At 40.2% G+C, this 12,387-nt stretch overlaps 1 protein-coding gene across 1 annotated transcript in view; it reads right to left on the reverse strand.

Annotated features, from left to right (window-relative positions):
* The window catches only part of USP13 (ubiquitin specific peptidase 13), a 116,304-nt gene that overhangs the window by 25,526 nt on the left and 78,391 nt on the right, over positions 1-12,387 (reverse strand). Inside the window, exons 13-15 of the mRNA XM_049629553.1 lie at positions 10,184-10,358; positions 3,318-3,406; positions 856-978 (exon numbers count right to left, since the gene is read on the reverse strand). Of these exons, the coding sequence (XP_049485510.1) occupies positions 856-978; positions 3,318-3,406; positions 10,184-10,358 (387 nt within the window). The remainder of the gene's footprint in view (positions 1-855; positions 979-3,317; positions 3,407-10,183; positions 10,359-12,387) is intronic.

Below are 12,387 nucleotides of genomic sequence, written 5' to 3' on the forward strand. Positions count from 1 at the left end.
GCTAACAATAAAACCAAGATTTTTTGCCCCTGTCCTCAGATCCACAAAGATGAAGCAATTATTTTCTGTATGTCCTTTTCCCTTAAAAAGTTAAGTATTCTAGGGGTGCCTGGGTGGCTCAGTTGGTTGGCATCTGACTTCGGCTCAGGTCATGATCTCACAGTTCATGAGTTCGAGCCCCGCTTTGGGCTCTGTGCTGACAGCTCTGAGCTCAGAGCCTGCTTTGGATTCTGTGTTTCCCTCTCTCTCTGCCCCTTCCCCGCTCATGCTGTCTCTGTCTCTGTCTCTGTCTCTGTCTCTCAATAATAAACATTAAAAAAATTTTTTTTAAGTTAAGTATTTCTAAATAAAAATTTAGTCTTCACAGAGCCAACTGCTCCCTTGTATGAAACAGTGACTAAGCTGGGGAGGTAAAATGTGGTCAAGATTTTTAAAACCAACATGCACTATTGAACTTCCCCTTCTGGCTGTCCAACCATACTCCCAAGAGGACACAGCTCCTCAAAACTAAAAGCCTACTGAAAACACACTCCTTATCTTCCCTACAGGTCCGTTTGGGGGAAGAAGAGGCAGAGGAAGCCAGAGGCAACATAACCTAAAAACTGTTTGGAGATTTGCTGCCCTCTGTTACCAGTGATTTCTGCAGGTCCATTTCATTTACTCATCATGGGTCTGTGCCTCCTCCCATGACTAATTTAAGTTTACTGTTGCAGCCAGGACTCCTACTGTATGTCTGTGGTGGGTTAAACACAGGAAAATGGCCAAGGGACAACAGAGTGGTGGAAGAGAAGAGACTTCATCATCGGGTGGGGCAGGGAGACAGTGAGAGAACATCCTCCTGACAGAAGATGGTACCTTTTGAGTCATCAGGAATGACGATAGGGGGGCTGATGTCCGGAAGTTCCTCCTCTCCTGGTTGTAACCCCCTGGCTCGGAGATGGTTGATATCAAGTAGGTCTGGCATGTCAATAGAAACATCTGCAAAATTAGAGAGATTACATTCACCAACTCTCCAAAAACCCACAATCACCCCCTAAAACCAGCACCTCTAACTCTTATGTACATGTGTCTAAGCAGAGCTAAGGGATGCTTTTCAGTTCCCTGGAGTAGATTACTGGGCCAGTAAACTCACTGAGACTAGTTAGATTTAATGGAGAAGCAGAGGGAAAGTACAGAACATTTCACACTGAACAAGCAAGAGGTTGTAAACTGGGAACCCAAAGACTATTTGTGGCCCAGACACTTTCTGTTTAATGTTTTTAAAATGTTGGCAACAAATTCCAATTTTTAAATCAGAAGATTTCATTTAAATATCCCTATTTCCAGCTTATTATGAAAAACAGAAAGCTATAGCATATTCTCAAATGGTAATAACTGCCTGGGTCTAATTTTCAGCTTCCACTCTAGACAATATGTGCCCTAGAGCCTATCACAGACCCCACTGCTGCCTACTGATCCTGAGCATCATATTTGTGCTATTCTGATTCTTCTGGTAAAGAAATGTTTTTCTAAGCCATGTCTTTATCCAAAGTGGAAATACCCAAGAAAGACCAAGATAGCCAGGCTACACATTTCTTATATCCAATGTACTTCTTTCATTTACATTAATCCCTGTGCTTGTTAGGCATTTGAGTTTGCAGCCCCTAGATTATGCCTTTTCTCAGATCATGACAGGCACTGCGATCATTCTAACCAAGGTAATAAAGAATGAAGTTTTAAAGAAATAAAATTGAATCTCAAGTGTATTAGGCTTGGGGTATTTTTTTTTAACTGCTCAGGTCAGTTGTTATTGTGCTGACTTACTTAAATACAAAATTTATTAGTCTAAAAGTCTGCTGAGATTTGGTGTTATATTCAGTTATGACAATAATGAAAAATGGGTCCCAATGTTGGTGTGGGATAGGTCTCTTGGGCTAGCACACAGAACCTGAAAATACTATCCCCAAAACTAGCTATGATGTCAGATAAATAAATCCTATTTTAAAACAACAACCCAGAGAAAAAGCTTAGTTAAAAAAATTTTTTTCAATCTCAAGGGATAGCAAAAACAAACATAATGTCCGACAAAGTCAATACAGTTGTTCCTCAACAGAAAAATTCAGGTTCATTAACGCTCTGAGGCTCCTTTAAATTCAGCAAGTCTATGAAATCTGATCTGAATTTTTACAGAAAATCCAATAACAAAGAAAAATAAGAAAGCTGTTTCCAAAGCAGTTAAAAGCCTTTAGAAGAAAGCAGTTTTCTCTCTCAGGTACTTCTCAGGTCCACAGAGGAAAGGCTGAGTGATGATCATCCTGCCCACAAAATCATTCCACCAGGAAAATCGAAGATGTGCTGCAGAATCAGTCACGGCCCTGCACAAGGTCACGTGGCAAGTAAGTACCATGTCAATGGAGTGCTAGAGGTTCTGGGGAAATCCGTCCTGCTGATTTTACATTCTTTCTACCTACCCCCTTCAGATGAGCAGATGAGTTCTTAAATAACCAGTATAAGACCTGAGTTATTTTTTAAGCCCTCAAAACCAGAAAATCTTTAAGACTGGCAAGCAGCCTGAGCTACCTGCTTGAGAAATGACAAAGAGTAAAACTGTCCATCCGGCACCGAAGACAGCCTAGTAACATCTTGATGTTGGATCATGACGATGGAGAAAATGTTCTCATACATTGTCTAGAAAACTAACCTCTAACAAAGGCTTCTGAAAATAGCAAGAAAAAAACCCAAGTAAGGCAAAAATCAAATCCCTTTTTTGACTATTTAATGCAACTGACTATACTCATTTTGTTATTAATAAAATTTGTATGATTTAAGTGACTATTCTCAGCCACACCTGCCTACTTTAGAGGCAGAGGAGAAATAATAAGAGGAGCATGTACCTTCAATTACCTGCACCTCCAAGGGTGGTCTCTGGACCAGCAGCACCAGCAGCATCAGTATTACCAGGGAGCTTGTTAGAAATAAAGAATCCCAGGCCCCACCCCAGACCTGCTGAATTAGCACCTGCATTTTGCCAAGATCCCAGATAATTTGTGTGCACGTTAAAGTTTGGAAAGCATGGTTTATTTGATAATGTGGAGATGCCATTTTCACTCTCAGAATCCAGTCATCCCAGAACGCATCATTACAGGGGTGGGCAGCATGTGATAGTTTTTATTACGAGTGCAAATCATATACTGTGACTCAAAAGAGAAAGGTGAGGACGATGGAAAAAGAACGAAATGGAACTATTTCTGACAGCCAACCACATGGGCCCTTTCACACGCCATTTTTTCTAATGGCTAATTTGATGTTTCAAGCAAAAGCATGCAAAAGATACCTACCAAATTTTTTGGGAACCCAGTCAAGACCAAAAGTGAACTTCTTTATCTGCACTACCAAGTATTCAGGGAATGAGGCAAAGCGAGATGTTCTGGGAAACACAAGGGGATTAGATCAATGAAACAAGGCAATCAGAATCATGATTATAGTTCATGAAGCATCCAAAGCTTTGTCTGAGGCACACCTGGCAGTTCCAGTGACTGCACTGAGAAGGAAGGACACTCAAACAGACACAAGCAGACACACACTCACCCACAACCAGTCATTCTTCCTGACCTTTTCCCAAGGAGAAAATGTTTAACGGAGGAGAATGTTGTCCTTAGAGAGTGATTTGGAGCATGGTGCAAAATTACACTTTTATTTTGCTGTGGCATTTTGTATTTCTGAAAAGTACTTTTCAACCGTAGACATCTTTTTCTAAAACCCTTGTTAGAATTTAGTACAGTTTAGTACCCCTGAACAACGCAGAGGTTAGGGGTGCTGAACCCCCCATGGAATCAAAAATCCACATATAACTTTTGACTCCCAAAAAACTTTACTAATAGTCTACTGTTGACCAGAAACCTTACCAATACCATAGAGTCAATTAAACATATTTTATGTTATATGCATCATATACTGTATTCTTACCGTATAAATACGCTAGAGAAAATATAACACTGTACTGTAAAAAACCCACTGGACCCACACAGTTCAAACCCATGTTGTTCAAGGACCAACTGTGTGTGTGTCTGTGTGTGTGTGTGTGTGTGTCTGTGTGTGTGTGTGTATTATCTGCAGGATAATATGTGCATGTACTACATGTTTTTATGTGGGGTTTGAAAAGCTTCACAAGTTGCGGCGGCTAGGTGGCTCAGTCAGTTAAGTGTCTGACTTCGGCTCAGGTCATAATCTTGCAGTTTGTGGGTTCGAGCGCCATATTGGGCTCTGTGCTGACAGCTAGGAGCCAGGAGCCTGCTTCAGATTGTGTGTTTCCCTCTCTCTCTGCCCGTCCCCCACTCACACTTTGTCTCTGTCTCTCAAAAAAAGGTGAATAAACATTAAAAAAAATAAGAAGAAAAAAGAGAAACAGAAAAAAAAGAAAAGCTCCACAAGCAATCCTGACATACCCCCAATCTCTGCTCCCACAGAGAATCACTATCTTACAGCACAAAGTTGACATAAGGAAGGTTTATTGAAACTTTGGTTGAGGTTGACTACTGAAAATGCCAACACCTCATTAAAATACTACTGTATCTAAAATCCATGATCATGTGAATCCTAAATATATATAAATATATATACATAATGAGATAAGCATCTAAAATATCTAAATCTGACCTTACATTTTTAAATTAATACATATGGTCAATATCTCGAGTTTCCCTTCAAAGTTTCAGGAATTGTCTAGACTTTAGTTTGACAATTTCATGCAGACTATTTACCTACTATACCAAATTCAAGCCCCAGTTCCAGCTCATTCTCTCCACATTTATCACCTTGTTTATAACAACCATTTCTATGTGGTGTCAATGTGGATATAGTAGGTTATGTAAAAAAGAAAATAAGCTGTAGACAGATACTATGTCTTAAAATGAAAGATTCCTGAACACCGTCCCCACAAACTCTACTTTTCATATCTAAGTCATTGCCTTCTACCTGGAATGCAGTGGGCCCAGAATTCAGAAAGCAAATACAAATGCATTGCTGCCCCCTAGTGTAGAAAAAAAGCCATAGTAGAGGGACAAAACACTATCCAAAAATGGGTCAAAATGATGTGGATTTGGGTCTAGAATATGCTACTTAATTCACTCCAATGTGGACAAATCACTGACCCTCCCTGAGGCTCCATTTTCACATCTACAAAACAGATTTCTTAATCATATCTACTTGCCAGGACTATGCAATGTTCATAAAATGATGTTAAAGCACTTGGCACACTAGAACATATACTATGTATACCCAGGGAATTAGCACGATTATTTTGTCATAAAAGAGCTATAATCCATGGCACTGAACACTGACTTGGTCTATCACTGACCTGTTTTTTGCCCCAAGCAAGTCACTTAACCTCTCTGTATCTCAAATTCTCCAACACAAGGATGGTAGAAGGGTCCAGGCAATAATGTAAGGGAGTTCTTTAAAAAACAGGAACTTAACGATCCTAAGGAACTTATCTATTATTACCCTGGTTCATTCTCCAGAAACTGTAATAAAAATTATCTCTAATTAGGCTTCCTACCTTCTGAGAGGCAGTAATAAACATCATTCTTACTCCAATATAGCCAAATCCTAATTTCACCAAAATCCAACCAACTCCAGCTGCAGTATTTTCAACTAATGTAAAAATGTCACCTCTCTGACCTCTTCTTCTTACCACATCAACTTCAAAGCTGGAAAATATGTAATAGTGAGATCAGCCAAAAGTCATCAGTATATCAGTTATTTCCAAAATGTGGTTGAAAAGCCCCAAGACTCTTAAATTTTTTTTTTAACGTTTATTTTATTTTTGAGACAGAGAGAGACAGAGCATGAACGGGGGAGGGTCAGAGAGAGGGAGACACAGAATCTGAAACAGGCTCCAGGCTCTGAGCTGTTAGCACAGAGCCCGACGCAGGGCTTGAACTCACGGACCATGAGATCATGACCTGAGCCAAAGTCGGCCGCTTAACCGACTGAGCCACCCAGGCGCCCCAAAAGCCCCAAGACTCTTAAAATTGCTCTGTGGTCAGTATCTGGGTGAGTAAATCAGCTGGTGATACCATGGGCAGTGCAGGGAGGGAACTGGAGGCTGGGGTGTGGTGGGAGAGGGGTGGATAATTTAACACATCCCTTTGTTATGGGTAACTAACTACCAACCTAAGAGTACCAGAAATCAGATTAGATGAGCCCACATTATATTTACCCTGTTAGGTAAACATGCTATATATTATATTCATCTTTGTAGCCTGTAGAGGGTCTCAAATTGAATCACACAGACAGTAACTGCTCAATATATATCTGCTCAAAATAATCTCAAAATCAGTAATGTGCATTCATTAATTGCAGGTTTGGGACATCAAGTTTGTTAGTTAAATCTAGCAAAAAGTGTAAATTATGCACCACTTACTCTTTTATTCCTAAAATTAATTCCTGGAAATTAAAATTTTTCCTGAAAGACCATTAGACTGTAAACCATTCAAAAAGATCTAGGTAGACACACAGCAAATTTACCTCAAAAACCTGCTATGGGGACTAAATCAGTTAGTATACAAAGTGCTTAGAATTGTGCCTGACAACACTATTGAACTGTCTACTGACAACCTATTATCATCATTTAAAGTATATCAATTGTTTGCCAATCATAATCAAGGCAAAAACACTATGAAAGCCTTAATAAGAAAATATATAAGCTGTCCTTCTCTGTGAAATTAATATTGTCCACTGTATTGAAAACCTGGCAACTAAAAAAATACAATTCTATTCTTTCCATTGAATATGTTGAAAATATGACAATTAATCAACCACAGTCCAACTGTATAACCTAAGGCAAGAAAAAAAAAGGAAAGGAAAGATAAAAACAACGGTAATAGTAATTACAGCATGTGAGGCACTATACAAAGCACTCTGCATAGTTTATCTTGCCTTAACCTTCACCCCAACCCTAGGAAGAAACTATTATTATCCTGGTTTACAGATAAGGAAACAGGAGCTTAGGGAGATGAAGTCACTTGGCCAAGGTCACGTATCAGTAAGTTCTGCACTGGGGATTAAACACTACCTGTCCATTCAAAGCTTGCACTCTGGAATCCTACACTGTACCTTCCTCTTCATAAATGATGAAAGTCCACACAAAATCTCTCCCTATTGACCCTTCCCCTGTGAGCTGCTTAAAGGCAGGAACTAGGTCTTGTTCAACTCACTGCCTAGAATATTCCAGGTGAACAATAATACTTGCTAGGTGAATGAAATGTCCAAACACTAATATTCTTCCCAGAGACTGTCTGTTCAGAACTATTTGACGAAAGAGTCTTTATTCTGGTCTATACTGACTGAAGATCTACAAAAAGGACATTTTTTTGCCTCTTCCTGGTCTTTCAGTGTCTGGGTCTAACACAAGAAAAATTCAAGACCCTAAACTAGCATAAGGAGATCGTGTCTATATTGCTAGAAATAAGAAAAAGAAAAAAAATCTTTTAGGAATCTCCTGAACTGTGTCTCCCAAAACTAATACTTGAAACATGATAAGGCATAATAAGGAATATGCAAGGCTTTGTATAAGGGTTATAAGGATATAAGCAGATACGAAATGATAAGGGAAATTGGATACTACGTAACAGAGGAATTAAGAGTTTAAACTTTGAACTCAATAGATCTGAATGAATTCCAGGTCTGCCACTTACTGGCCAGTTATTTCTCCTTTTATCTCCTCATCCATAAAATGGGGAGAATGGCACCCACTTCACAGTAGTACCAAGAGGATTAAATGACAATTGATGGTAAGTGCTTAACACATGACCTGGAATAATAAATGGACCAAAATATGGTAGCTGCTTTATTAACCTAACATTGTCTTCTCCTTTTCCACAAAGACCAGTTTTCAATTATTAACAACTGGATACATCCAGTATTAATTTTTTTCATATACATAAAAGAATGAGAGCATGTATGTATGTAAAAGACAGAGAAAAGGAATAAACGTGTTTAATATCTACTGTCAAGGATTAGAGAAAGCAGAAACCCCTCCTCTAGAGAGTTATGTTAGCACTGCCTACAACTAAATATTCTGTAGTGCTTGAGGAAAAAACCAGGTAAGCAAGCATCATTCCTCCATTACAGATGCAAGAAGGACACTGGGTGGTGACTGTGCCCTGGGATAGAACATAGGCTGGGAAGTGGACACAGGAGAAGGATCTAGATCTCCTGATCACTCACCCTGGGGTGAGAGCCTCTGTCTCTGGAAAGCTAATGCCTCCCAACTCCATTTTAACGATGGGCCTCTTCCAAGTGATAAGAAGGCTCCTTTCTGCAGGCCCAGAGAGTGTGTCACACCTTGCACTTCTAAGACACAAGGCTACTTTTCTGAAGAACAGAAAAGGGTAGCCAAGCAGACAGGTATACGAAGAACAACTCTGCAGCTTACATCTGATGCTGGGGACTTTCTAGGTGGCCAGGTCCCCTGATCACTTCTATATCCCATACATAAACAGAATTAAAGCGCAAAGAGAGAAGGATAACTGAGAAATCTTCCACCTACTGTCAATAATTAAAGCAAAAAAAAAAACAAAATAAAATAAAATCATTATGTTGTATACCTTAAACGTACACAATGTTATTATATCTCAATATATATCTATATATGTCAATATCTCAATAATGTCAATGATATCTCAATAAAGCTGGAGGAAAAATAATTAAAGAAAGTGGGTCTACCACTAAGATACTGTGTAGATGTCTAACTGCCCAATGATGTCTCCAAGTTGCAATGAAGTAAATTTCACACATTTACCACACCAACTCATCAATGTTGTTTCTCTGCAAGGACACACATACAACACACACACACACACACACACACACACACACACACACACCACAGACCCTGTAACTCAGCAATCCTAGGATAAAAACTTACTTCACATTGAATAACTGATAAAGGAATGGAAAATTATTAACCTCATTTGGATATGAACAACATTTAAAAAAATCATTTTAAGAAATTATGGCTTTTTTTAGCTCTTTGAAATAAATCTTTGTGCTTTCCCATTTTTAACATATGAAGTCAATCATCTGAAACAAAGAGGAATCCCAGGGATGGCTGTTCCAGAGAATAAAGGATTTAGGTTTGACGGCTACTTGAGGTGATAAAACATCCAGCAGTAGCTCTTCAGCCTTCATTCCCCTTTCACATCAACTAGATAGTGCTCAATTTTTGTCAGGAGGACAGATGGCCAAAGAATATCTAAAAGGAGTGGGGGTGCCTGGGTGGCTCAGTTAAGCATCTGACGTTGGCTCGTGAGCTCATGATCTCACAGCTGGTGAGTTCGAGCCCTGCATCGGGCTCTGTGCTGACAGCTCAGAAACTGGAGCCTGTTTCAGATCTGTGTCTCTCTCTCTGTCCCTTCCCCGCTTGTGCTCTGTCTCTCTCTCTTAAAAATAAATTTAAAAAACAAATAATATCTAAAAGGAATAAAATTCCCAGAACCAAACTTCCAGACCTCCCTTCATTTTATGTGACTATGTGGGCTTTACACATTTGACTGTATAAAATCGATTAAGGTGTCAAGGGCAGAAAAAAAAAAAACAAAACAAAACTTATGTACCTGACAATGAGGCACACAATGTGGAAACTGAACATCTCCTAGCTAAGTCCTGAGCAGCTCATTTGAACAAAGAGCAGGAGCCCTATGTCCACTTTGAAATACCCTGAGAGACCTGGACACCAAGTTCTAAGCCAAATTTTTAATTATGGAATTAAACTATATCATGTGGAGTTTAAATATTGAAGACTATCATGAGTATTTCCATAATTTCTTCATTAATATCATTCTTACCATGGGGTTGGGGTAGGGGGTTGTTGGAGTTCTTGACTACATCCTCTTGGAAAAAAGAAATTCCTAATAGAGGATAAACCACAGCCTTGCCTTTAAAAGGCATAAAAAAAAAGGCATTCCCTCCCTAGCACATAATATAAATTATGAACATTTTATTGGACAGGTCTCATACAAGTGAGCTCTATAATTAGGGTTGTATGATTCATTATCCCATCTCACGTGAGCAAGCATGTGCAAACTTATACAGTTCCCTGCTACCTCTCCCCTAGCCATTCCCCACCTGTCAAGGGTCCCCCCCTCACCCCACTCCCACCATACAAGAACACACACACAGGTGCACACATATACACACTTACTTAACACCTGCAGACTTTGCTTGTAGGGCGCTGCTCCAGAAGTCATCGACATTTTCTGGTTCAGAAAAGGCCTGAAGGCAGGCACTAAATGGTATCTTGGCGCGAACCAACTCAGGAAGGGGTCTTCTGTTTGCTTCTGCTTCCCTTCTCGTTAATTCATAGGCAATCAGTTCATCTGAGTAACAGAGCACATGAATGACCTTGTACTCACTCTTATCTTCTTAAAGTGAAAAACACCCCCTTTGGCCAACCTTCCCGAAGGCTTCTGGGCTGGGGCAAGATTGCTTACTTGTTGCCCTCCACAGATCCAGAAAAGCCTGCTGAAAGGCTGATCTTGAGCCATCTTTAAAGTGGCACCGACAGACCGCATGAGCCATTCATATTTTTTTTGCCTGTTCTTCTTTGAGACTGACAAGAGGGACCTGTGAACTCTAGCCCAGATCAGAGGTTCTGCCCTCATGTGTAATGTGAGTGATGCAGGAACCTGGTCTTTCATTCGTCCAGAGGTCAAGGCTGGGATTACCCAAATGCCACCTTCCAATCACAAAGTCTTCACACCAGAGAATTTCACACTGAAAGAGACCCAAGGGTCATCTCTTCATTCTGATTAGAGGTCATGGAGGGTGTGGACCAAGGAGCAAGAAGACCTATAGGATCCAGAGTCCTCTACCGCACACAGCCTGTGATTCTAACCAATGCTGCCCAGACAACTCGGGTTGAGGTTACCCACCACCTCAGATAGCAGAGCCACCAACCTAGAAGGCCTTTTACACTATTCCTGCTCAAACAATTAAAATACCAAGGGAAAAAGAAAACATCACATCATCAACTTCTCAAGAGTCAGCAGATCTGCTCTTGGAAACTGCCTATAAGTCAAAATTTTATATAATTTTGAAAGGGCCTTTTTGGGAATTCCTTTTGTTAACCAAAAAAAAAAAAAACCCAAAATAAAACAAATTACTCCCGAATTATCAGTTTTTAAGCACCCTTATGTACCTATGTGTTTTCTTAAGCACATCTGAGCATGGGTTTAAAATTCATTGTACAGCCCACCATCAGTTTATGATGTACTTATATCTAGGATGCCAGCATTAGGTGTTCCCAACAATCAATTCCCAGAGACTAAATTATAAATCTCCTTTCTGAAAAAGAATAGTTACTACTCATAAATCATAAACAATGAGTTACGGAGGATCACAGAACTGAGTAGAATATCCCCAAGGCTGGCAAGAGAAAGCAATCAAGCCTTATTCTAAAACAGAAACAAATCACAGACCCCTACCCTCATTTCTACATTATATAATGGATAAAAATTTTAAGAATTTTAAAACTGGTCCAAAGTTGCAGGAGCTTATAGAAAATGGAAATCATTTCATCTTAAAATCATCATAATCCTCATTTGCACAACAAACTGACCCCTCCCCCAAAAAGGGAAAAAGGCCACCCACTGAGTTGTTGACCTTCACAGAAATGACCAGTTCACAGGACATAAGCAACATAGTAGATAATACCCTTCCTCTATTCTGCTTGGGAAGAACCAGATAAACAAACTGAAGGAACCTTCTCCTGAGACCCCAGCCTGGCCATGGTTCCTCTACCTTCTTCTGAAGTCCAGAGACCCTTCTAACGGGTCTTGGTCCTACAAAAGCCCCTGCCCCACTTCATCTCCCACAGGAGGCATTTTCAATACTCAGAGGTCAAAGCCAGATTATTTCGAGATCTCTGCTAGAATGTCTCACATCAAAAAATGCAGTTCTGGGGGCTCCTGGGCAGCTCAGTTGGTTAAGCGTCCAACTTCAGCTCAGGTCATGATCTCACAGTTCGTGGGTTCGAGCCCCGCGTTGGGCTCTGTGCTGACAGCTCAGAGCCTGGAGCCTGCTTCGGAATCTGTGTCTCCCTCTCTCTCTGCCCTTCCCCTGCTCATGCTCTGTCTCTCTTCGTTTCAAAAATAAATAAGACATTAAAAAAAATTTTTTTAAATGCAGTTCTGGGGCACCTGGGTGGCTCAGTCAGCTAAACATCTGACTTCAGCTCAGATCATGATCTCATGGTTCGTGAGTTTGAGTCCCACATCGGGTAAGCTCAAGCCCCACTTTGGGTGAGCCCACTTCTCCCTTTCTCTCTCCCTTTCTCTCTCTCTGCCCCTCGCTCACTTGCGCCCCCCCAAAAAGAATAAATAAATAAAAAGAACGCAGTTCTGATCA

This window comes from Panthera uncia, chromosome C2 (genome assembly GCF_023721935.1).
Source record: "Panthera uncia isolate 11264 chromosome C2, Puncia_PCG_1.0, whole genome shotgun sequence".
NCBI lineage: Eukaryota > Metazoa > Chordata > Mammalia > Carnivora > Felidae > Panthera > Panthera uncia.